The sequence below is a fragment of the Podarcis muralis genome, chromosome 2, assembly GCF_964188315.1.
Source record: "Podarcis muralis chromosome 2, rPodMur119.hap1.1, whole genome shotgun sequence".
Classification (NCBI taxonomy): domain Eukaryota; kingdom Metazoa; phylum Chordata; class Lepidosauria; order Squamata; family Lacertidae; genus Podarcis; species Podarcis muralis.
In genome coordinates, this window is record NC_135656.1 from 50,210,740 (window position 1) to 50,237,947 (window position 27,208).

Sequence of the window (27,208 nt, forward strand, 5' to 3'; positions counted from 1 at the left end):
TTTGCCTTATAGTTGATGCAGAGGTTTAGCTGTAGCTGGAAGGATTAATAATGATGCATTTCTGGGGAATGCTGGCTTCACTTTAAACCAGGCATAGGCAAACTCGGCCCTCCAGATGTTTTAGGCCTACAACTCCCATCACCCCTAGCTAACAGGACCAGTGGTCAGGGATGATGGGAATTGTAGTCCCAAAACATCTGGAGGGCCGAGTTTGCCTATGCCTCCTTTAAACCATAGTTAAGCTCAACTGTGACTGAAAGGTGAATGTGCTGCATGCTGCTGCATGGGGTGAAAATCACAATCACTTCACTCCTCCCCTGCTCCTGCTGTGCTGTCTGAACCTAGGCTTGTGTCTTGTGTCTCTCAAAAAAACCACAAGAACATAACCTAGGTTTGTTCCACTCTTTGGGGGAGACAAACAATAAGCCCATCTTGGCAGCACAAGAGCAGCTGGAGCAGGGGAGGGGAGGGGAGGGATGAACAAGCACAAGTTTCTGCTCTGTGTACCAGCATGCTGCACAGTCACCTTTAAACCATACCTAAGTTTGACTCTTTTTTTTAAAGCAGTGTACAAACACTGCCACTATATGGACTCCTCCAGCACATAGTGTGTTAGGAATTGTCAAATCTACAAGTCTAATATTGCTTAATTTGATTGTCCCTTTTGTCATTGTTGTTGTTGTTATGTCAGCAAAAAAGATATGCAGTTGGATCTGTGGAAGAGACTCATGCGTCCAAATATCTGAAAATATAATATTTTTGCTACTAAGGATTTTAACCCCGGTATACAAGGGTTGCCCATCCTTCAGTTCTACAAACTTTGCAGCAGACCTTCTGAAATACATTTCTGAGGGTGAAAGAGGTTGATTTTAAAATATGTGCCAAAGAGTGGGGAACACTTGTTTATTGAAAGAAGCATGCCTCCTCCCTTTGTCTTATTTCTTTCCTGCTGGCAGAAAATTGAAGGAAATGAAACTGATAGCTTCTTCCCTGAACTCTCTATAAGGCTTGTTTTAAAGTGAAAGCAAGAGAGGCACGGACAAAATGTTCCAACCAGAATCACAAGGCAAGACCCCTGAAAGAAGATCTTCAAGAGAAACAACAGTTGAACCTGTGTCAGCTCTCATCACAGTATGGAAGAGTTTGTTTTCCCCTGGACCATCTATTGATTTTGAAGCAATTGTCAAGTGCTGGGCCTGAGGAGGCCACCTGATGTGTGCTGAAGAAGAAGAAGAAGAATGAACAGAGGGGGGTAATCAAGCAGAGCAAAGCATTCTGGGCTAAACAAGAAAATTACAGTGGAAATTTTGAACATGCTGCAGGAATTTTAACTATCTAGTTGTGGAATTAAGTGACTGAATTTGAGCTTGTTTACAGGTTGCATAAATGTACCGTAATTTTGATGACTGCCAAAGAGGCCTTTGGAGAGGAGACTATGAGGTCTTCTTTTTTGTAGGAATCTGGAGTTGTACTCTTAAAATGTTTGTAAGAAGAACTGTTTTTTCCTTTTAATTAGGATTCATGGCAGTCTCTCCACAGAAGGTTCAAGAAGCTAATGACATCTCTTTCCTACACATGAGGAAACTGTAAGTGATGGGACAGGAAGAAGGAAGGAAGATAAGGAGAACAGTAGGCCTGGCCCAAAATTTCTTGTTTGATGTAAAGACAACAGGTACAGGAAGTGAAAAGATAATAATGGTTCTGGTAGACTCTGGGTCAGTGAAACAGGAGCTGTTGGGTCCGGAATCTGGACACAAAGAACTGCATCCTTGCTGCATCCAGCTGTGGCTTCTACTGTCACTGTAGCATTAAGAGCGATGCTGGATCAGGCCAAAGGCCCAGATGGCTATGGAAATCCCACAAGCAGGACCTGAGCACAACAGCAACTGGTATTCAGAGGCATACTGCCTCTGACAGTGAAAACAGAACATTGTGACATGGCAACCCTATAGGGAGGGCAGCAAAGGCAAAACGATGTTGGGAAGCTGAATTTCACTTACTGATCTGAACTAACCAGCCCATTCTTTGGCTGAAGGCTTCTACATGGACTTGAAAGTGCATAACTTTGACAGTACTGGAGGTGGATGAAAAGCTAGTCAATAGGGAAGAACTCATACTACCTTTCCTGCTGAACTGGTCTGTTATTTGGGGCAAGTCACTGGCCCTACATATACCTGAGAGACAGCCTGCTTTATAGAACTCCCAAATTTTCCAATCAACATATGGCAAAAAGGAGGGAGAGAAGGCCCAATGCAAGCAAGTGACAGCGCCAAATAATGACAGTAAGCTGAGTACTCTGTGTTGGGCACAATAGAAGAACCTATCTGCATGTTCAGAAAAAGCATGTGGTATGACTCTTTTGGGATGTGCCATTTCAGAGAATTCCATGACTGAGGGCTCTCACCTGCCTACAAAACTCTACCATGTCTGGGTCTCTGAATGTAGCCTTCCCTCACACATACTGCTGCTGGAAAGTATGTAATGATGATGATGATGATGATGATGATGATGATGATGATAATAATAATAATAATAATAATAATAATAATAATAATAATAATAATAATAATTTATTTATACCCTGCCCTTCCCGGCCAGAACTGGGCTCAGGGCGGCTAACACCAATAAAATTACAATAAAACATAATATGGGCTAAAATACAATTTAAAATGCAGCCTCATTTTAATAGTAGCCCATAAATCAAAACCATAAGGGGATGGAAACATCAGGGTCAGACTGAGTCTAAACCAAAGGCCAGGTGGAACAGCTCTGTCTTGCAGGCCCTGCAGAAAGATGCCACCCCTCACCTTCACTCTGAAGTGGTACAGTCCCAGCAGGGACTTTCTGAACATGTACAAACACCACACAGAAACCAGGCAGGCAGGAGCTTGCATCATCCACAGTCCCTTTCTGTACCTGCTGAAGGAGTCCTGCTGCCACCCAGTTTGGGTTGTTCATTTTCCCAAGCAGGGCTTCTGTACTGTTAATAATTGGGAGGGGGAGATTAAAAACAGGCGATGCTTCTCACAACTCAACCGCACCTGTAGAATCCCTACTTGCCATGCAGCTGTTAAATGCTCAGGGATGCTGCCAGAAAGCAAAAAAAGTGGCAAACATATTGGTTCTCTAAAAACTATGGAAAAAGCAGCTTTCCCTTTTACCGCCTCCTGTGACAGGCACCTGCTCTTCCCTGCAGAAGTCAGTGAATGTGCAGGATCTGGAATGTGGTTATGCAACCTTCCCACTCATCCATGCAGGGAGAGACAGCCGTCCCTGATTAATGGCTGCCCGGGAGATTTTGTGAGACGCACACAATTCCAAGGACTTGGCCCCTGCCCTTTCGGAGGACATCTCCTCCATCAGCAAAGCGCTTGCTGTCAGCTCTCCTTGGCTTTTTTGCCTCTTAATTCTTACCTGCTAATTAGCCGGGGACTTCTCGACTTGTTTAAGCTGCCTCGCTGCTGCTGCTGCTGCTGCTGCTGCCGCCTCTGAGTTAATGATCAACCCACTGCGTTCCAGCTGCAGAAGCACAGGCTTGTTTGTGTCTATGTGTGCAGAGGACTGGCTGGCCCTCTCAGCTGTGTGCAAGTAAGTGTCTGTGAGCCAGGCCGGGCTCCGTTCCCTCGCTGCCATTCTCTCCCTGCTCTGTTTACTGCAGCCGCACAGGCTATGCGCGAGTCCAAGCGGGAGTCAGATGAGTGTATTCGCTCACAGTGCTCCAAAACAAGAGAATATGCACCCAAGGCAACCCCTGCCGGGTTGGCAGCAGGCCAGCTGTAGAGATTTCTAGATGGAAATGAATGGGCCCTGCGGCCTGGCAGGGGGGCCAGCTGCAGGAAAAAAGAAACACCTTCACACACAATAGGAAAATCCTGTGGGGAGCCAAGAGCAGTGCAGGCCACAAACAGCAACTCAGCTGACTGAGCTTTGGCTGTAGGCCACCTCTCAGTCCTAGGCACTCCCTCAAAGCCTGTTTACTAACTGGCAAACCCTCAGCATGTTCCAGCATCAGCGCAACGTCCCGTGGGCAGCTTCATTTACTCTTATTAACAAGCATGGTCTGGAGGTTTATGACAGCCATGAGCAAACAGGCTTTGCTTTAAAAAGAAAAGATGCCCCGGAAAGTATATAAACGGCGGTCTGTATTCCTGCCGCTATGCCTGACAGGTGGGGACATAAGCTCTCCCTAGAGGCTGATTTCTGAGCATTTGGTAATTACAGGTTTTTGCACCATAATAGCCCCAAATCAAAACAGATTTGATTGGGAAGGAGCACAAATTGTACCAGCAGAGGAGGGAGGTTTAATGTTTAATTCATGTTTATTAAATTTCACATCTTTATAATCATGCCGGGGGCGGCACAGGCGATGACTCCAAAAAGCAGCAGCCAGCCAGCCAAGCTTCTCAGATTTGATGGCATGGCTTTCTCGTGGCCTAGCTGGCTCTCTCGGCGGTTTTGTGATAGTGTGTGTGGTTGTAGGTAGGTTTCCTCAAGGTGACCTGGGAAGGTTGAGAAGAAGGAATGGCATAACAGCATATCCCCCAGTTCTATCAGTCAGATCAGTAGAATCTGTTATAATTCACTGGCTTCAGCATATTTGCCTTGCATCTTCTTCCCAAATTTGTCTTCCTGTTGCTAACAAATCTAATGTCAACAACATTTAACAAAGCTTAGCTTGCATGTTTTTAAGGGGTGGGATTTGCTAGCCTGACACCATTCTTTACTGTATGGTAGCTGTTTTACTTTTTAGGCTGTTGGTTTTCAGCTGTGCTGTTACTTCTGCTTGCTTATTTTATTTTGATGAATTGCTTTAAGCAAAGGTTTCTACAGAAAGGCAACTTATAAGAACATGTTGATGTTTTAAAAGTTCTAGCACTAGATGCAGCCTTGTATACTGGGATGATGCAAATGGAGATTAAAAATTAGATTTGCTGAGGAAATCCCAAAACAGGCCCAGAAGAAGACACTGGAGCACTGTCAACAGGACACAAAAACAGCTAAGGGCTGAAAAGGGGACTGGGCAACCAGGAGGGCATACTTTAAAGCAGAGATCACCAACTGTTTCCCACCAGTAGACACATATAGAACTTTGAGAATGTTCAGTCAGTGCTAGCCATAAAATGTCTGCTCTGTGAGCATGGCATAATGGCTTCCACATCTAAAAAAGCAGAAAGATGGGACTTATCCACACCTCCATTTGCCCCACTGCCCACCCGACCCCCAGAAAACTCAATCATTAGTGCTGAATTGGCACAAATGACACTCAGGTTTTCTGCGGATTGCTGTTTGTTCCGATTCAGCACAAAAGAGTAGGTTTTCCAGGGGAAAGCAGTGAGGGAAAGGCCAAACTGCTCAGACCCATGCCTAGAAAGCATGGAACAAGCAGAAAACTGCTCAGATCCATGCTTCCTAGGAATGGGACAAGCAGAAGTGTGGACGAGACCCTACAGGATTGCAAAATGCTTGTAGGCATGACCCTCATCAGCGGGGACAGGTGGCTCCACAGCAGAGCATCTGCTTTGCATTCAGGAAGTCCCAGGTTAAATCCTTGGCATCTCCAGATAGGGTTAGGTGGGAGACACCCTGTCTGAAATTCTGGAAGACCACTGCCAGTCATTGTATAGACTCTACTCAGCCAATGGTCTGACTCAATATAAGGCAGCTTCCCATGTTCCATGCAGGAATAGTACAGCCATCCCCTCCCCATCCAAGGCATTGCCTCCCACACTGGTAATTAGATTCCAAGTGTACCTGTTTTTAGCCAACAGATCCTTGAATGAATGCTCAGTGGACAAATCTAACTGAACATAGGAACTCGCAATAGTAAGATATAGTGATTGGGTCATTTAACCTCTGGTATGATACTAGAATTGTTTGTCACATAAAAGAACCAAGAGAAGGGCAGGTCGGGATACAAAGGTTGACAGTGCCCAGCAGTTGAAGGAGGCTCTAGAGTTGGGTCAAAAGACCTCAGGATAGTCAGTACAGGTAAGTTAGGATAGCCAGGATATGAATGTAGGTTGCCCCACAGTCCTATTTTCTTACTGTATGTTCTTGGGCTGGAAAGAGGCCTTGGCTATGCAGGCCATATGCTGGGTAAGACTCTCATTTTAAACCTTCCAACTTACGAAGCTTGCGCTATTTCCTCAGAAGGCCTAATCTATCACTGTCACTTTTTCCTCCAGGTCAGCTGAAGTTACTTTTTGCCTCTTTAATCACCACCCACTGCTATCTATCCTATTCAGCTGTCCAGCAATTACACTAGGAACAGCCATATAATGTCATCATATTCACGGCTTTTGCTACCTTCCAATTTTACTTGCAAGCCTCCTTAGTCACAAGAATCTACATATTTCTTGGTCTTTGCCTTTTCCATTTATTAATCACAATGCAATCTAAAAACTCATGTTTGCGGTCTTTTGACACTCCATTCTCATTATGAGGCCAGATCAATGTTGTCCTCTTTGTTGAGTTATTTATTGATCCTGCTTCGAATTCTCAGGCCTTCCATTTAATTTCATAGCTTGTGCCATCTGGTCACCTTGCCCCTAATGTGTTCCTCAACTAGCCCATCTCTGTGATCAATCTTTCTGTCCCATTTTCTCATCAACCCAGCATTACTGGGCTCAACACCAAATGAATATTTTCCCTTTATAGTTTTACTGAGGTTGTTCCTGTTATTTCAAATGCTCTTGAGCTTTCCAAAAGCATTAACACATCATCTTATTATTTTTCTTTAAATTTATCTAGCACTGACATTCTTAATATCTCTCACTGATCTCCTTAGTCCTGCAGCACTAGGTTGCCTCTATGCACAAAGCAATGGTTTTGTTTCAGACTATTTCCATATAAGCTTCAAGGGGAGCATGTAGTATTTCATGCACACCCAACTCAGCAAATGTTTAAGACGTGGTTCTTAAAGAAGTTACAGGGACGAATCTAAGCAATTCCGTCTGTTTGTCTCCATTAAATTGCTTCTATTCCAGTAAATCATGCTCTTCAAACTGTTACGATGCACATGATCTAATGGTAAAATAACCAACAATTTGAAAGAACATCAAGATCTTGAGATGCTTGGCTTACAAAATGATTGCTCTGAAAGCTATCGTTTCAAATGACCTCCCTCACAGAGAGATGAGTACATGTGAAGTGTGATAGAAGAGCAGTAACTAATCACAGCAGTGAGGTCATTAGCACACTGTGCCCAGACAAGGTAAGTAGGGTCTTAACATCTCTTATTTGATATTCCATTTACAGTGGTACCTCAGGTTACATATGCTTCAGGTTACATACGCTTCAGGTTACATACTCCGCTAACCCAGAAATAGTGCTTCAGGTTAAGAACTTTGCTTCAGGATGAGAACAGAAATCGTGCTCTGGTGGCGCGGCGGCAGTAGGAGGCCCCATTAGCTAAAGTGTTGCTTCAGGTTAAGAACAGTTTCAGGTTAAGTACAGACCTCCGGAACGAATTAAGTACTTAACCTGAGGTACCACTGTAATGTTCATTTGGTGTCATCATCCTAATGATGGAATACCATGCCACCACATGGGGCTTTGGTCACTTGCTGTACTCAATTTCCAATGCACTCAAATTTTATGAGACTGGAAATTCAATCTGTTGTCAAGCCCATGTTCTGATTCAGGAATAAAAACAAACAAAAGGTAAGCGGGAAGAAGGGACAAAAATCAGTTGCCTATAACATACACCAATAGTCAGGTCATTTTTGCCACAGATGTGGAGTTATTAAAGTGGTGCAGGATATAACACTTCCATTTTCCATTCACTTTCAGACAGGTTTTAATACCACCTAGTAAGAATGGTGATACATATTGTATATGTTCAAGTGAGTTGAAACAGAGATCCAATTCATGTGATACTTTGTGTCACAACTTCATTCAAGTCCATTTTTTCTATGTTGCACTGCTTACAACGCTAGACTACTTGCAAGAGAAAGCTTTTTGGTTTTTTTGGACATAAACACTTGATTGTCAGAAGTGATTCTGAGTCCAGAACCCCTTTCATTCATCATTTCTTATTTCTGATCCATGGAATTTGCAGAAATGATCAGAAGGTCGGTGGTTCGAATCCCCACGATGGAGTGAGCTCCCGTTGTTCAGTTCCAGCTCCAGCCAACCTAGCAGTTCGAAAGCACACAGTGCAAGTAGATAAATAGATACCACTCTGGCGGGAAGGTAAACGGTGTTTCCGTGCACTGCTCTGGTTCTCCAGGAGCGGCTTAGTCATGCTGGCCACAAGACCGGGAAGCTGTACACCGGCTCCCTTGGCCAATAAAGTGAGATGACCGCCGCAACCCCAGAGTCGTCTGTGACTCGACCTAATGGTCAGGGGTCCCTTTACCTTTATCTGCTTATGAAACCCATAAGATAGATAACAAGGGCACATAGCTGCAGCCGAAATACCCTATGATTCCTTGTTCATTTAGATAGTGGTTGATATCAACCTCTAAATAAAGCTGTCCACCAACTTCTGGTTGATTAAGCATGTCACCTTCTATTTATCAAATAACTACTGTACCAGTATTTTTTTTTAAAAAAACAAACAAACAAATAAGCAAGCAAGAAAGCCAAAACTTATTTTGTGTTTTTCTGAGATATTAAGGAAAGTGGTAGATATTAAAGTTTAGTGTGTACTGCAAAATGTAATCTGTTGTGAAATTGGGTGTTGCCCCAGTGTAGAATCTTCCTTTCATGATTTCCCAGCATGGGGGCCTGACCTTAACCCTTTGCTCACTGCTGCAGTCCTGATCCAGAACTTCCCCTCTCCTGGTCTGTGCTGTCTATTTCTAAAAGTAAAATCCTGCACTTAATGGCAAACCACAAGACTCATTGTGACTTGGTCCTTGTTTTCTCCTGCTCCAGAGGCTAGGAGCTGAACCAATGGCTTCAAGTTACAAGAAAGCAGATTCTGACTAAACATCAGGAAGAACTGTTTGACAGTGGAACAGACTCTCTTGGGGGGGGGGTGGATTCTCCTTCCTTTGAGGATTTTCATAACAATCTGTCATGGATGCTTTAGCTGAGATTCCTGCATTGCAGGGGGTTGGACTAGATGACCCTTGGGTCCCCTGCAACTCTACAATTTTCTTATTCTTATTTTAATAAGCAAACACTACCATTCATTATTGGGAGGAAAGGGCATCTTACTTTTTTCTGTTACAGTGCCACACCCAAACCAAAATAGTTTGAGAAGCCAGGTTTGCCTTTAACCTTCAGCCCCAACAAATGTTCTCCACCTACTATTTAGCTAAAGCTTTCAATTTTGGTGACTAACCTGTGGCTCTCCAGATGTGGCTGGACTGCAACTCCCATTATTCCTGATCATGCTGGCTGGAGCTGACAACATCTGGGGGCTCCCCGCTTTCAAATGCTGCCCTATGCACACTTGTGAGTAAGCACGTCAGAACTCAATGGGACTTACACCTGAGTAAGCCGGCATATGGCCTGAGATGCAGAATGGTTAATCTATTGACTTAGTCATAATGAGCTTTCACATCTGCTTCTGAATTTTGAATGCGTACAGAACCCTAATTGAGAAATATACATAACTGTTCTGTTTCAATGAATATTACTTAATGCACAATAAAGGCTCTAGACACAGAATCACTGTTATAGCAAAGAATTATCAGTCATTCCATAGATAAAAAATTACTGAAAGACTAGGGGAAAGTCTGTGTCTTGTGGTACTGCCTCTCTAACCACCTTAATTGTGTGGGTCACAGCATAAACAGCAAAAGGAAAAAAATTAAGAAGTCAATGAATATCAGCATAGGGGACCTGAGGTGAGCAGAACATATTAAATGTCAGCATTTTAGTTCCAAGAGGTGTATTTATGGGCTGGGAGCCTGTAATAGGCTTGGCTGTTCTGATGTCTGCCCATTTAATATAGGATAAAGGTCTCTTCGGTGATCAGGCTTGCACTCAGCAGAACATTATCTTTCAGAATTTTAAGCAACCTTCCCTCTAATTTCACCACCACCCACACAATTCGATCTAGTCCTAATGCATCCTCTGTCCTACATCTCTCTCCTCCCATTTGAACTTTATAAAAGAATGGAAAATCTTCACTGAAAACCTAATTGTTCTCTCCTGGGGCAGAAATGGTTGCTATTAACCTCCATCTCTTGATCCTTTGAAGGGTCTCAATTGAGCAGTTTAAATGCAGCTAATCAGGGTGATAGGAAACCATCTCTTAAGGTTGCCAGTAACTGCAATGGGTTGTTGCTTCCTGAACAGAGCACCGTCTCTTATGTTTTCCATTAGCTTCCTCTCCCAATCCAGTGCCTTCCATTTATTTTACTCCCTGCAATTTCCCCAAGGTTATCCTTAAGCAGTCTCACATCTAGAAGGATGGGGGAGGAGGACATAGAAAACAATCCTGACCTCTCACCATGTTGGCTAACGCAGCCAAAAATAGTAAAACAATGTCAATACTGTATGAACATAAGATAATGCAGCAACGCTGAGAGTCACTCCCACAGCATCCCTGGCAACTGCGCCATTACCTACCAATCACAACACTGCACACTGCCCCCAAATTACCCATGCAGGAATGCATGATGACATCATGGAAACATTACCTCTAAACCTTAATGCATGGTGATCATACTCCCTTGAAGAGCCCACCGCACCTTGTCTATCAGATCCTCCCATGGCTCAGTGTGTATCAATACAGCAACTGATGCTTGCTGCCACAAGCTCCAGAGCTCTCCATAGAAAGAGGCTTGAACCCCCTCCCCTCCCACAGTCAGGGTTGCCATATTCCCAAAAGTGAAAATCCAGGCAAAGTTGTTGACCAGCTTTTCTCTTTTAAGAAAATCACCCTATTTGTCATACTCTGGTTTTTCCTGGACATTTTATCGATTCACCGAAAACCTCTTTGACAAAACCAGATCCAGAGCGGGAGGGTGGGGCGGAGAGGGAGGAAGTGCCATTCAAGTGAGAATAAACAAGCCTATTCCATAGACCAGTAGGCAGATCTGCATGTAAAATCTACAGCTAGTCTCTCCACTCCAGCCAAGGGCCTGGATCCCTTTGCTTTGCAGGCCCTACCTATACATTTGAATGCTCACAGATCTGTGGGTACAGGGAGTGGTGTTGCTCCATGTCTCTTAATATATAAAATCTGAGATATCTGTTCTTGGTGTTTTATTCTGACTGGCTCCTGAATCAAATGAGTTGTGTAGATAAGGCACAGGATTGTACTGTCAGTAGAAATAGTAAATGGCGTTTAAAGTTCTTTTTCGAATTCCTTTTTTTAAAGAAAAAGAAAACAAGATGGCACAGGCATAGATGAGGGGCATTTTACTGCTTACTGTCTGTGATGGTATAAACACCACGCACAAGCAGTCTTCAACATCAGTGTAACATTTGTCACAGTAGATGCACTTGCTAGGGTGAAAAATGCTTTTTCTTAAGCAAAGCAGTTTCAGTGTCGGAAAACCCTGATTTCCCCCGCAACTCAGGTGCTAGTTGGGGGAAAGACATTTTTATATGCGCTGTAACAAGTGCACATTCATGGCACTGCAAAATGATGATCACCTGGAAAGGTCCATGGAGCCTTGCATTATTAGGCAGGGAGACAGCCCGTCCAGTTAAATTAGAACCAGTCTGAGTTTAATGATGAGCAAAAAGCCTGGGAATTATAGGCAGAGCTTGATGATTAATACCTGGAAGCATAAATCTTTTCCCCACTTCCCTTTTCATTTGAAAGTTTTGCTTCTCTCTCATTATTTAAAGCAAGAATTCTATTCTTTAGCAACTTCCGCTGAGCTCTCAGCGTCCTCTTAATCACGTCTTTTAAAAGATGCTAAACAATGAAAGTATTACTTAGCTATTTTTCTTCCCCTTCTTACTGCAAACTGTGCAAAGGATGCAGGTGCTTCCATTGTTAAACGGGTTCCTTCTTTTAATTCATGCTTTCATATTATGAAATCATTTTAAGCCACAGACAAAGCCCTAAAAGATGCCTAGACTGGACAGTTAAGATACAGTGGTAAAAAGATGTAGAGGCTTTTATCTTCACAGCCCTGGTTCCAATCCAGTTCAAGTTCAAGTTTTATTGCGGCAAAAGCCAGTGACACTAAACACCACAAGATCAAACAAAAAGAAATCAACAACAACATCAGAAGAAAAAGAAAAAGATTACACAAGGGAACTTCGCAGTGTGCCATTCAACAGAAGAGATTTACGCTTCCTGATTACTAAAGTGCAAAATTTGGCCACCTCATATGATATTGAGCTTGAGGAATCTTCCAGAAGGTATTTTCGTAGGAATTCGGGAGAGGATTCCAAATAGTGTTGTAGGGGTATAAATTTTGATAAAAGCGGCAAGATAAGTTGAACTCGTTCCAATCCAGACCTGGTTGGATAGAGGACATTGCTTTTTAAAGTATCCTTCATCCTGCATGAAATGGAGAATTGGATATACAGACGTTAAGTTCTGGGGCCCCACACACATAAGTGAAATTGCGTCAAGTGGGGAGCAACCTCTAAACACCCTCTCTGCCACTCTCTCTTCAATCCATGCCCAAAACACTGTGTTCATAAACATTCACAACCAGAATTAAAGCTCGGGGCCAGCTGGACACTGGAGGACAAGTGGAAAAATGACTGCTGTTGCTGTGCTACCGCGCATGCCAGCTGTTAGGTGGGGAGGCTGAGCAGCCTAAACAAAGTCCTGCTGCGCCTCTGGACTCTTTGGGGCTTCCTCTGCCCTCACTGATGTCCTCTTCAGGGGAGGGTCTTCTCATGAAGAGGGCTTAATTCATCTGAGGGCTCTCCTCTGGATCCCCTCACCATTTGAATTTAGGTGTGTGTTGACTACAGATGGGGCTTTTTCAGTTGTGGTACCCTGTGTATGGAACGCCCTCCCTAGGGAAGCTCACCTGCTGACAACTTTAGTAGTAGTAGTAAATGGAAAAAACAAGGCTCTGCAGTAGGGCCTACAGTATATTGGTAGATTTCTCTCTCTCTGTGTGTGTGGTCATCCAGACAGCTTATATTTTGACAGAAGAAATAATATTCTATTGAGAATGAGCTTTCCCCCACTTTCTCTCAACTTCATAAAGTTTTGCAAAAAGAAAAGAAATTCCTTCTGCAAAACTTGAGAGTTTGCATTCTTTGACAGCTTAGAATGGCAGTAATAACAGGTATCCTTTGCACATCCAAAATAACAATTCCACTGCTCCTTTTTGTTCATGAAAACACTCTAAACCGTAAAACAGCCAGAGCTGGGCATGTGGAAAATAATGACTCAAATATTCCATCAATTAACTCTAGGTGTAGCAACATGCTTTAACCACTAAGCCAAAGTGCAGTATCATATAAACATGATGAACAGATTTCAACACTGCAGTATTCCACCCATGTAACATTTCCTTGTTGCATGTGATGATCTTTTTTATAGTTAAAAGCCAGGATAATAATGCTAAGTACAAAGTTGGATATTGTCAGCTAAAATGTGTGAACGTGATTCCTGTCTATTTAATAAAATGCCTTACTTTTTGAGCAAGAGCATGCCATTCCACTTCCTGTCCCTAGTGTGTTGATTTGTGCCCCAAATGCACTTTCTTCCTTTCAACACTTTCCACGGCTTTCTGTGGTGAATGCACAAAGGAAAAAGCATAATGGGGTTTCTATGCTACCCCCTCACTACCCAACAACCACGCCTGTTGAATCACTTGCTTCCAGCCCCTGCTAGAAAGAATGATGCTTAATTGCAAATGGCACAATATCATTCACATTACTCAACATATATAACAACATCAGGAAAGCAGAGAACAATTTCCTCAGCTATCCAAGAAAGATTATAGGATGTATATACTCAGATTATCTAGAAGATTGTTGGTGCTTTTTGGTAGGGTGGAATCAAGATACCACAGGATGTGAACTATTTCAATACTTTTATGGAGATCTTCAAAAGAATGACACACACTATTCTATATGTGAGACACAGATTGGGGTATAAGTACTTTGGATGTGTTGGGTAAAGCAAATTTACTGTAAAGAAAGGAACAAATCCAACCCGCTTGGCTTATTTGCAGGACACTTGTTTGCAAGTAAATAAGGAAATGTAGCACCGTACATACCACATTTTTTGCTCTATAAGACTCACTTTTTCCCTCCTAAAAAGTAAGGGGAAATGTGTGTGCGTCTTATGGAGCGAATGCAGGCTGCGCAGCTATCCCAGAAGTCAGAACAGCAAGAGGGCTTGCTGCTTTCACTGCGCATTGATCCCTCTTGCTGTTCTGGCTTCTGAGATTCAGATTTTTTTTCTTCTTGTTTTCCTCTTCCAAAAACTAGGTGCGTCTTGTCGTCTGGTGCGTCTTATAGAGTGAAAAATACGGTAGATCATTCAATGATATCTGCTGGAAGTTGCTGCCATCTCCAAACTGACATACGTTCACCCTTGTACTTTGATCTCTACAACAGCACTCCTTACATTTTGCGCAATAGTTGAGGTATTTTTGCACTCTGCATCAGCAAACAATTGCATGATACTGTATATAGTTGAAGCTCAGCAATTGCTTGTGCAGCCCATGCCTTATCCCAAGTCCTGCCCCTGATTAGTGTTCCACCTCCATGTTTCTGCAAAAGTTAGAAAGTACTAACCTTCTAACAGCATTAATTCCCTGGGTCAGGACAAACATTTGCACATATCTGGCATCTAACATTCCTCCTCCACTTGTAATAGCTTTACCACTTTTTTTAATGTATCAGATTTATACTCTGTTCTGACTCCAGAGTGCTCACAGTAGGAGCAGTATGGTTCCCAAGTGATCAGCCTCTTACGCAGTAGTACAGTGAGAAAATCCTAAAGTGCAGGCATTGTTCCTGACAACCTCCATAGTCATGCCTCTTCTAAGACAATACAATAAAAATGAACTTTTGACCAAGGCAGACAGTATGGCTTCAATACCAAGGCAACATTTCCCTCACCGCTCTATCCTCCCTACACCATTTACATCAAAGACTTATCAGTATGTTGTACTCAAAAGCTTGCTCACTCCTTTTGGATAGTCATAATATAAGGGGTTTTGGAATTTTTCAAAACAAAAGCAACAGTGTAATACTTAGCTGTGCACACTCATGAAAGCTCCTCCTCCTCTGGTCAGCTTGTCTGGTGAGTTTCTTTCTGAGAAAATCTTATATTCCACAAAAAAGGATTGGAATAAAGAACTAGAGATCTCAGTTTCCACCACACAGTGGGAAACTGTTTTAACTGATATTACAAGAGTGTTTTTGGACCTTAAATTGAGGCTCATACAACAAAAAATAATATTTAGAATATACTGGACCCCATTACGATTGTTTAAATAAGGGCTATGTAAGGTATCTAACTGCTGGAGATGTAATAGGGATAATGCTTCTCTAAAACATATGTTTTTTCATTGTCCTATATTGAAAGATTTTTGGCAGAAGGTAACTGAAACTAATAACAGAACTGTACGGAACAACCTTACATTTACAGAGCAAAGTATCCTCTTGAATTATATACCCAGCACATGGAACCTTACAAAAGGACAATACGAGTGGACTCTTCATGCCCTTACCACAGCAAAAAGACCAATACTGGTGAACTGGAAAAATAAAAATGCGGCTCCCTTCTACGATTGGATGGAAGACTTATAAAACTCACAGCATACAAACAACTTGCATATAAACACAGACTTGCCATGGACAAATTCAATGATATTTGGAATCCATTCTTACAAATACAGTGGTGCCTTGGGTTACAGACGCTTCAGGTTACAGACTCCGCTAACCCAGAAATAGTACCTCGGGTTAAGAACTTTGCTTCAGGATGAGAACAGAAATTGTGCGGCGGCAGCAGGAGGCCACATTACCTAAAGTGGTGCTTCAGGTTAAGAACAGTTTCAGTTTAAGAACGGACCTCCAGAACGAATTAAGTTCTTAACCCGAGGTACCACTGTACTGTAATAGGATAAGATCTGGTGATTTACAATAACAACTTTGTAAAATAATTAAACAAACAAACAAAGGTCCTGGGTTCAAACCCTGGTGTCCCGAGATAGGGCTGGGGAAAACCCTGCCTGAAACCGCAGACAGTCTCCACCAGCTAGTTTAGAAAGTACTGTGACTGATGTACCAACGGTCTGTCTTGATAGGAGGCAGCTTCCTATGTTGTTTATTTGATATGCAAGAAATCAGCAAATAGCACTCTTGGAAACTTCACCATCATCCCCGCTGTGAAATGTGTGGCCATGTTTCGTCCCTGCCTGCCACCGAAGCTTAGTTTCAGTGGTAGAAGAACGGCAGACCATTCCCTAGGCTAGTGCCAATTTAATGCTTACCTTGCCCATGAAGCATTCTCACTCATTTGCTGCAAAGATTCAGGTACCGTATTTTTCGCTCTATAACACGCACCTGACCATAACACGCACATCGTTTTTAGAGGAGGAAAACAAGGGAAAAAACATTCTGAATGAAACAGTGGATGTATCATTTTTGTGCTTCATGCTGTGGCCACAGACATGTGATCTGATGGTGAATTTGGGGTGACCCAATGCAAAGATCCTGAGAATCCCTGTGGATCCATGCTTTGTAACCATGTTTTTGCACCATTGCAGCCCCAGGCAACAGTGGGTGCGTGCTTTTTTTGGTGCAGGCTGTAGCCATGGACATGCTATGTGATCTGATGGTGAATTTGGGGTGACCCAATGCAAAGATCCTGAGGATCCATGTGGATCCATGATTTTTAACCACGTGTTTGCACCATTGCAGCCCCAGGCAACAGTGGGTGCGTGATTTTTTTGGTGCAGGCTGTAGCCATGGACATGCTATGTGATCTGATGGTGAATTTGGGGTGACCCAATGCAAAGATCCCGAGGATCCATGCTTTTTAACCACGTGTTTGCACCATTGCAGCCCCAGGCAACAGTGGGTGCGTGATTTTTTTGGTGCAGGCTGTAGCCATGGACATGCTATGTGATCTGATGGTGAATTTGGGGTGACCCAATGCAAAGATCCTGAGGATCCATGTGGATCCATGCTTTTTAACCACGTTTTTGCACCATTGCAGCCCCAGGCAACAGTGGGTGCGTGATTTTTTTGGTGCAGGCTGTAGCCATGGACATGCTATGTGATCTGATGGTGAATTTGGGGTGACCCAATGCAAAGATCCTGAGGATCCATGTTGATCTATGCTTTGTAACCACATTTTAAGTGGGGAGCGAAGGAAAAACAAAGAAGGGACATGAGAGGGGTGTGCAGAGAAGCAGCTGGCTAAGAATGCTGGAGAGGGATTTAACGGGTGGGAGGCAAAAGTTCCCCCCCAAGCCAGCCATCTCTCTCTCTCTCTCTCTCTCTCTCTCCCCCCCTCTCCCACTCCCTCCCCCACTCTCTCTCCCTCTCCCCCAGCAGTACCGGAGCACAGAGACGACACTTTCCCCTCTGCTTGCCTGGAGGGGAGGGGCTTTCCCTGCTCTTTGTTCCGTTTCAGCAATCACAGCAACGAAACAGAGGAGGGTGGGCAGTAAGACCCTGAGGCAGAATACAGGAAAGCTGCCACTTCCTCTTTTCAGGTTTCCCTTCTCCTTGACTCGCGATTTGACTTTTGCTTGATTTTTTGGCTCCAGGGACCACACATTCGCTCCATAACACGCACAGACATTTCCCCTTCCTTTTTAGGAGAAAAAATCTGCGTGTTATAGAGGGAAAAATACGGTAATTATTTTATACATTAAAATTAGATAGCCCCCGAAAGTAATGCTTCTCTTGGAAATATATCACATTTTCCCATTGTTCAACTGGCAACATCTTGTTACTGGCAATGTCTTGTCCCCTCCCCAGCTGATGTGTTTGGATAGTGACTGCTGCATGGTATGTGGCTGGGCCAGTTCATTGCCTATTTATTTTGTAGTGACATCGGCAGAAATAGGTGGCATAACTACCCAGCTGTGCTCATTAATGTTGAAAGGTTTTGTTTTTTTCCAAGTGATGGTTGAACATCTTTAGTTTTTGGAGACTAAATGCTCTCTCACCATGCTGCCTAAGACGGTGAATGCTCATGTAACCTATTAAAAATGAAGGCTAGGCTCCCTCCTCCAGCAGCATTTTGCTTTAATGCCACCACCAGCCAACCTATTTACTGAGCTTCATCCTGATTTCCTTGCACAAAGCTTACATGGAGTGGTGGTTAGATTATATCCAACCTTTATTGAGCATCCGTTCCAATTTGCTTAAAGCATGGTAAGATGACAATGAACATCCATCCTGCATTTGTCCTCATTCACATGTGCCGTGGGGTGTTTACATGTCTTATCTGCCTTTAGTTCATCACACACTTTTCAATGTATTTCCTCTCCACTTTCCAAACGGCAAAACCCCCCCCAGCTCTTTTGAAAAGTGGGTTTGTTGCGCTAGGGAGACAGAGCACTTTAAATGTGCAAACCTAGTTCCAGTATGCACTTGAATCCCTCTTGCAAAATTCTGATAGTCTGGAGACACCCCTCTTCTTTGGTCTTGTTTCAGGATGTGCAAGTGGGAAGTGTTCTGGCAGCTCCACACTCTCGATTCATCCTTTACTTGAAGTATACATTCTTCCACCACAGCAAGACTGCCTCCCTTGCCTCAACTGTTATGGGCCCGAGTCCTTTTTAATGTGCATTCATGAGGCAATCCTGTTTTCCATACTACTTGCACGTGCAATTGTTTTAGGGAAGTCACACTGCTTCATTTCCAGTCAGTACATATCCCATAACTTCCTGTTGAAGTCCTGTACTACAAAAGTTTTGGCTTATTTTCATCCCAGTTTTGTTGTACAATAGCCGCTTCACACAGCAATCGTGTGATAGCATCACAAAAGTATCACAGAACAAACTGAAGCAGAACAAACCCACCAATAATGGTGTCAATAACATTTTGCAGAATACACAACATGGCCTTATGTCTGGATGATACACCACTGGTGTTGAATAAACCGTAGAGGACTATTCTGCAAAAGGTAAAATGTGGTTGGGGCAAACTTCAATGATTATATAAGTTTTAAGAAATGCAATGAGCTAATAGAACATCCCTATCTTCAACTCGGATCCTGGCAAACATTATTTCACCCCCTACCTCTAATTTGTGCAGCTGTCAATATTTCCATCACTACGTGTCACAAATTTGGGTCAATTCCAGATAACCTGCTTATTGAGCATTCATTCTGATTTGTTTGCAGGGAAGTTAGATGACGCCATCCCACACTTTTGAGTGCATCTTCGCATCACTTTCATTATTGCAAAAACTGCCATCTTTAGGGGGGAACAGGTTTGTTGTGCAAAAGCTCCCAGTTAGACTTTACTACACAGCCTCAGTTTGCTGGTATGCGACTGAATCATAGCTGTCAACTTTCAGATTTGAAAATAAGGGATCAGCAGCCTCGAAAATAAGGGATCAGCAGCCTCACCTGTCCCGGGGACAGTCTACGGGATATCTAACAATCTGGGACAGCAGCGGGAAGCGGCACTGGAATAAGGGAATTTCCAGCAAAAAAAGGGAAGGCTGACAGCTATGGGCTGAATCCCACCCCAAAAAAGCATCAGTCTGGAAGCGCCTTTGGAGCATTTTATTTACAGCCAAAGCTTTGAAAACACATATACAGGCAGATGCTTACCTTAGTTGTGCTCTTCTTTTCTGTTATCTCCACTGTTTAACCATCCATGTTTTGCTCCACATTTGCTAAGACGCCAGTCTCTGGGAGTCGCTCTCAGTTTGCGGTATCTGATCTCTGTTTTTCCTGATTGGCTGAAAAGTCTGGAATGGAAGGCTTGCAAAGAACGCATTATGAAGGAGAGAGAGAAAATCTTGCTGAGCCTGTTTGAGCACAAGCTCTGCTGGAAACATTCCCTCACCTGTGCTGATGCAATTTAAAGATGTTTACGTGTGTCCTAAGAGGCAGTGTCCCTGCCGTACATACAAATCATTGGTTCTTGCTGGGAAGGTGCACCTTAAACCAAATGTTTTGCTTGGGTTAGAATGCTATACACGCTTGCTTGGAGGTAAGCCCCACTGAACTCAAGAACTTGATTTTGAGAAGGCATGCATAGGATCGCACCACACATCTACATATGACAGCATCAAGCAGCTAAGAAACGTGTAAAACAAATTGCTCTGGCAAACAAGGAAACAACAATACTTGTTAGAGCATGAGACTCTTAATGTCAGGGTTGTGGGTTTGAACCCCACCTTGGGCAAAAGATTCCTGCACTGCAGGGGGTTGGACTAGATGATCCTCATGGTCCCTTCCAACTCTATGATTCTATGATTCAGTTGTACATGCTTCGACTGAATTATAGTAAGGCATGGAAACTAGTTGGCCATACCAGTTCCGTTTTCTTCCTGTACACATTTCCAATGAGCCAGCACTTTCATGTTCCACATTTGGAACATTTCTTCTCATTTTGTAAGTAGCTGAATTTCCGATGCAGCAATGCACATATTTCACAGCGTCAATTTACCCATTTTGCTCTCGAACTCACTGGGAGCAGTTACACAACACGGAGGATGTTTTCTCTGAGGCTTGTATCAACACTGTTCCTTTTCTTCAGCCAAGACCAAAGGGTGACACCTTACTCATTTGAGAAATGTGAGGTGCATGAAGTCTTGGGGAACAGAACAAAAGTTCTGTGCTACAACAGGAACTTGAAAAATGTCCCAGCCCACCTACCTGGCAAAGTTGATGCTTTGGACTTGTCTGAGAATAAAATCAGAAGTCTGTGGAGGACTGACTTCAGAAACTTGGGTCACCTTCAAGTTCTGAACATTTCTCAGAACAAAATAGAACACATCGAAGGAGGTGCTTTCATACACACAAGCTGCCTGGAGTTCTTGAACCTCACTGCAAACCGGCTGACTCTTCTCTCCAGCTCCATGTTTGATGGGCTTACAAATCTCACGGTCTTGATGCTTGGCAACAATCAAATACTCAAGATTGAACCTTATGCCTTTGCCCATTTGGAGAAATTAAAGGTAATTGATTTATCTTCAAACAGATTGTATACCATGAATGCTATGCATGCTGTGTTTAAAGTGGAATCCTTGCAGGAACTGCACATCAAAGACAATGATCTGCAGAATTTCTCAACCAAACAGATCATTAGTGTACCTAAGCAGCTTCGTGAACTGGATGCATCTCATAACCCAATTTCTCTCATTGATGTCACAACTTCAGTTTTACAAAGCCTTTCTTCACTTGATTTATCCTTCTCTATCCCTAATATCTCCATTGTATGGTTGATACAAGACCCTTGCTTCCTAAAAGGCTTAAAGACATTATTTTTAGGAGGTATAGCTATGAAACCACCAGCTATCTCAGAGGTGCTCCAAATGATCAATTGCACCTGGCTAGAGGCTATCCACCTAAACCAGTTACAGCTGACTGAAACAGATGGACTTATAGAGCAGGTATGTCTAAGGCATGGAAATGTTGAGACTCTTAACTTACAGCACAATTCGTTCACAAGTGTTAATGAAGGAGCCTTTGAAAACTGCACACATCTAAGGTCTCTGAATATGGCATTTAACAAGCTGAAAGTGCTGCCAATGACACTGTTTCAGTCCTTGCATTCTTTGAAACTTCTTTCTTTGGCAAACAACAAGTTCACTATGGTGCCAAATGCTACCTCTAACATGCCATCATTAGAATGCCTGGATCTTAGTTTTAACAAGATCTATAGAATTCTTCCAGATGACTTTGCCCATCTAAATAATTTGAAGTGTCTCTATGCCACTGGAAACCGTATCTCTCATGTCCATTCAGATATCTTCGGTGACCTACACAGCTTGCAAGAACTGAATCTTGAAATAAATCTTTTAACAGAAATCAACGAACCTTTCCCAGGAAGCTTAAAGAATCTGGAAACCCTGATACTAAGGCAAAATAAACTGGATTCGATAAAAAAAGACGTTTTCAAGAATCTTACTTCTCTGCTGGTTCTTAACCTGGCAGACAATCAGATTGCTGCTATAGAACCTGGAGCCTTTGAAGGTTTGAGTAACCTGCAGAGCCTTGTTCTTGGTAGCAACAAGATCACCAAAGACACTTTCCAGGAAGGGCTATTTCAAGGTTTAAGCTCTTTAGTAGACCTAGACCTTTTTAACAATTATATCAGTTACAAGTCCTCCAAAATGCTTGCCAATCCTCCCTTTAAACTGCTAAGGTCCTTAAACAAATTTAATATAAACAGCCAACGTCATAACGGACTTGAAAATTTTCCAGTTAACTTCTTACAAGGACTGGAGTCCATTGTGCAAATCCACGCAGGCAACTTGGCAATATCTTTTTTGGATCCCAAGACTTTTAAATATACCCCTACGCTTGAAGAGCTTGATTTGAGTGATAATTCTCTTAACAATGTCAGCAATATGCTCTTCTGGCCTGTACCAAACCTGAGGGAACTGCACCTCAATAAAAATGGACTAAATTCACTCAGCTTTGTTTCCCATGGCAACCTTTCCAAGTTAACTCTTTTCAGAGGAGCTGAAAACCAAATAGACGTTATCACAAAAGAGCAAATAAGAGCTTTGCCTGCCCTTCGTTTTCTAGATCTCAGGGAAAATACGTTTGCCTGTTCCTGTAGTAATGAAATGTTCCTCAACTGGTCACTAAAGGATCCTAAAACTCAGGTGCTCCATTTCTACCAGTACATCTGTGCTTCCCCTTCAACACAAAAGGGGCAGAAATTGTGGACCTTTGAGACGTCTTCTTGCATAATTGACTATGGGTTTATCCTGTATATCACAAACACATCTGCAGCAATTTTACTGATGCTCATCTGCTTCATTTATCAGTGGAGGTTGCACATGATCTACAGTTACCACTTACTACTTGCATACTTCATTGACAAGAGGGAAAAAAGGAAGGAGCGAGTCATGGGTTATGCTTATGACGCTTTCCTTTCTTACAACACACACAATGAAGAGTGGGTGATAAATGACCTTCTGCCAGTGCTAGAAAACCAGTATCACTGGAAGCTCTGTCTTCATCACCGAGACTTTGAGCCAGGACGGTCCATTCTGGAAAATATTGTAAACAACATCTACATGAGCAGGAAAACCATTTGTATCATAAGTCGCCACTACCTGGAAAGTGAGTGGTGCTCCAAGGAGATCCAGGTGGCCAGCTTTCGCCTTTTTGATGAAAACAAGGATGTCCTGATTCTCATTTTTCTGGAGGACATTCCCAGCGAGTACTTATCACCCTACCATAGAATGAGAAAACTTATTAGGAAGAAGACATATCTCAAATGGCCCAAGGATGAGAAGGAAGTTGCATTGTTTTGGCAAAAGCTCGATATGGCTATGAAGACAGGTGAAGGAAAAGAAGAGGAACACCCCATTTTGCCTAGATTTGCTTCGGATGAAGTGCCATAAAGGAAGTAGTCTGTGGGGGGAAATGCCTTGTATGTATATTATACCTCATTTATACAGTGGCATTACAAACAGATAACAACAATAGCCACTGGCACTGACAGCCACCATTCTGTCCCCATCAGGTATGTTTCACAAGGCCAGTTGCGATGAAACTTTTTCTTTCATGGAATAATAGATGTGGAAAAATATAGCTGGAGAGCGTGGCATTCAGTGGTGGTGGGGAAATGGTTTGAGCAGGATACGAGATTCCTGCAAATCCAAACTTGCAATCTGATCCTATGCATACTTACTTAGAAGCAATTGCCACTATGTTCAATGGTCTTACTCCCATGTAGTTTGCATAGGATTGCAGGCTGCAATCCTGTGCATCTGAGTATAATCCCCATGAACACAGTGGGACTTACTTCTGAGTAAACCTCCACCTCTCTGGGTGGGCAGGCGAGGAAAGGACATGTGTAGCAATAGTCTGGCGACTGTAGGTGGTGGGTAAATAATATCTAAACAATGACACTCCTAAACTGCCATCGTACCATATGTTCCTAGACCATATTTTGTTCTAAAAGGAGACCCACCCACAGATACTCACGAAAGATTGAAAGTAGAATAAAATGGGAACTTGAGTTACAAAAGAATCACATTGCCAGCCAGCATGACAATGCCAAAATAAAATTAACAAAATCCTTTCTGTTCCTGTATGGAATTATGATATACAGGAGGGCATATACTTCAGGTTTTTATAAACCTTTTACTAAAGTTATATCTTCAAAAATATTTGGCTGCACGCACCTTTATTTACCAAAGTCTGCTGTTGTTCTTGTTGTTCTCTTCTGTTGAGAGATGAATGTGCCGTGCAATTAATTCTCAAGCCTACTACCATGTTCTCCTTCCCTCCTCTTGCCATCTCTGATAAGTGCCATTTCCCCCCAGCTATGGCTATAGTGCCGCCTGCTTTAAAGGTAATTGCATGGGATCCACCATGAAGCGCTCTAGAGTAGAAGCAATCCTGAAAAAGGAACACCCAGGTGTAAATGTGATACAGAAGATCCAAGTGGGGGTAGAAAGGTAAAACATCACAAGGGCAAATGGTTAGGCGACGAAACCTATGCTCTGGGATCTTCCAAAACAAGGGGGGTGGCAATATTGATTGGAAAAAGAAACTTTGTCTAAGAGTCAAAAAAACTACCTATTTGGATCTAACAATACAGTGGTACCTCGCAAGACGAATGCCTCGCAAGACGGAAAACTCGCAAGACGAAAGGGTTTTTGGTTTTTTGAGTTGCTTCGCAAGACGATTTTCCCTATGGGAAACGTCTTGCAAGTTTGTTTCCTTTTTCTTAACACCGTTAATACAGTTGCGACTTGACTTCGAGGAGCAACTCATAGCACGCGGTGTGGTAGCCTTTTTTGAGGTTTTTGAAGACTTTGGTGATTTTTGAAGCTTTTCCAAAACTTTTCCGACACCGTGCTTCGCAAGACGAAAAAAATCGCAAGACGACAAAACTCGTGGAACGAATTAATTTCGTCTTGTGAGGCACCACTGTAATTCCTGATCAGCAGGGATGAGAGAGGGGTGAAAATCTCATGCTACTTTCTGCATATTTGGGGTAGATATATAATCTGTTGTTTCTGGGGGCAGAAAATAGGTCTAGTTGAACCATATGCACTACAAAGCACTTATTCCAAGGTGCTTTGGGGATAAATTCAAGCTGATTGAATAGCTCCTGGTCTATGGAATTCCCCACGCACCATAGGAACCAACTCCTAGGGGCCAAGGTCCCTTCAGCCCCCCCATAAAATATTTGAGGGGGCCACCCCCCAAGTTGATGGGCATTGCCATTCAAATGGTGTGGGTGTGGCCCATCATGTGACTAATTATGTGGGGCAGGGCTTACCTCCCCCCCCCCCAATAGTTTGTTCAAATTGGCACCCCTGCTTCCCACAAAGGTGAATCTGGCACAGTCGTTATATAGTTTGGAAACTATCTATGCTGAAGATGCACTGCTTTACCTTGGCCTCTGACACTTGAGATATGTGTTTTCAGCACCCACCCTATTCCTGTGGCTGTAATTTGTTTCAACTCTTTTTAATATTGAATTTTAAATTGTTGTAACTCACCCTGGGACCTGCTGGGGGAAGGGCAGGTAATAACAACTAGTGCTGCTGAACGATTTTGCTGTTTCATATTAACTTTTATCAGTTTCATTTCTGTGTAATGCTTTTTGTTTATATTGTGCTGCATTTTTAAAGTTTTGAGCCTCTTTGACTGTTTTCTTTAAGACGTGACTCCCAAACTGTGGGCTGGGGCACACCATAATGGGAATCTCTGGCACAACATCTGACAGGCATGAGGGAATCCTAGAAATCACCAGAGGGCAGGACATTCAAACACAGTTTTGGATTCTCTCTGTTTCTCATTTTTTCAATCTTAAAGCCAGTTGTCACATTTCCACAACGGTATGAGATAATTATTTTTATGTCCTCATGGAAATTTGTCAGCATTCTAGTGCTCATTTCTCCTAATGGTCACATTTTTGGATGCAAGCCATTTCCCTAAACATAATTTTATTTCCACTAATATTGTGCAAACTTTTGCCTTTTTGTACACATGATTAGCCAATTGCAGGACTGCACTGAAAAAATATGGAGATCTGCAAATTTTGAAGTCCATCATTTACTATTTAGCTATCTCTGAATTCTGTCCCTACATTTCACTGTGTACCATTTGACTTCTAACAGCATAAACCCTTCTCTTCATCTGCAGCCAAAAGCACAACAGGCAGCTCTAAAGTAGCCTCATAAACAAGCTCCTGTCTCCTGTAGTAATGCACCAGCCAAGGTCACAGGAAAGCCACAGATCTGCTTCAGAATTGAAGCTATTAGCAGGGGCTGTGCCCTTGTATAAAGGGCAGAGTGCTGACATAATGGCATGGCAAGGGGGAGGGGGCAGTGGAGAGATTGCTTGCGCATGCTAGCACAGAATGGGTGTCCTGAAAGCAATATCCTGCAAAGTCTGTGAATCCAGTCATCCGGAGCTAATTTTATAGAGAACTACTCAGTTGCAAGCAGCATGGGAAACACAAGGTCCCACATGCAAAAGCATGGGCATGGTGGTGATGTTTTTTAAGGTTCCTGCAGTGGCACTGATAATTATCTCACCCTATTATGCCAGCTCCAAAATGTGAAACTTAGAAATCCGAGCAGATATGCTGTACGATTTGGTAGCCATAGCAAGGCAGTAGCTGGGGGGGCTCTTGGTGCTGGGCTAGCAGACGCAATGCTTTTAGGGGGACGCATACCCCTAAGCATTTTGTGAATCTAACGGGAGAAGAAACTGAAAAAGTTAAAATTTTAAGTTTCTTCTCTAACATGGTGAATCGTCAGTTCCCTTGCTACCCCCGGTGGTGGCCGCATTTGCTGTCACGGTGTTTTGTGAGTCTCAGATGGAATGAGTGTACCCCTAAACATTTTTTTTTTTAAAAAAAAGCACTGAGCAGACGTAATGTACAGTAGGCAACCTAGGACACAAGAGCGTTGGTTCAGGTAAACTACCGTATTTTTTGCTCTATAAGACTCACTTTTCCCCTCCTAAAAAGTAAGGGGAAAGGTGTGTGCGTCTTAGGGAGCAAATGCAGGTGCGCAGCTATCCCAGAAGCCAGAACAGCAAGAGGGATTGCTGCTTTCACTTCACAGCGATCCCTCTTGCTGTTCTGGCTTCTGAGATTCAGAATATTTTTTTTCTTGTTTTCCTCCTCCAAAAACTAGGTGTGTCTTGTGGTCTGGTGCGTCTTATAGAGCGAAAAATACGATACCT

The 27,208-nt window shown here is 42.9% G+C and overlaps 2 protein-coding genes across 4 annotated transcripts in view; one reads left to right on the top strand and one right to left on the bottom strand.

The window, feature by feature from the left end:
• Positions 1-19,761, bottom strand: part of ARHGEF37 (Rho guanine nucleotide exchange factor 37) — a 46,621-nt gene extending 26,860 nt beyond the window's left edge. The window contains exon 1 of one of the 3 annotated variants that reach the window (XM_028717575.2): positions 19,640-19,761. The gene's annotated coding sequence lies outside the window, so the exon portion shown is untranslated. Of the gene's footprint in view, positions 1-3,414; positions 3,889-19,639 lie in introns of those variants that run through there. The other 2 variants (XM_028717576.2, XM_077924449.1) reach the window with 2 other exon arrangements.
• Positions 19,762-19,955: 194 nt separating this feature from the next.
• Positions 19,956-25,655, top strand: LOC114590950 (uncharacterized). The gene has a single exon (XM_028717578.2). It carries the CDS (start codon positions 20,530-20,532, stop codon positions 23,395-23,397), a length of 2,868 nt encoding a protein of 955 aa, XP_028573411.2. The 5' UTR covers positions 19,956-20,529; the 3' UTR covers positions 23,398-25,655.
• The last annotated feature ends 1,553 nt before the right edge of the window (positions 25,656-27,208 follow it).

Coding starts and splice junctions, on each gene's coding strand:
- LOC114590950 (XM_028717578.2), top strand. CDS start 20,530: ATGTTTTCTCTGAGGCTTGTATCAACACTGTTCCTTTTCTTCAGCCAA.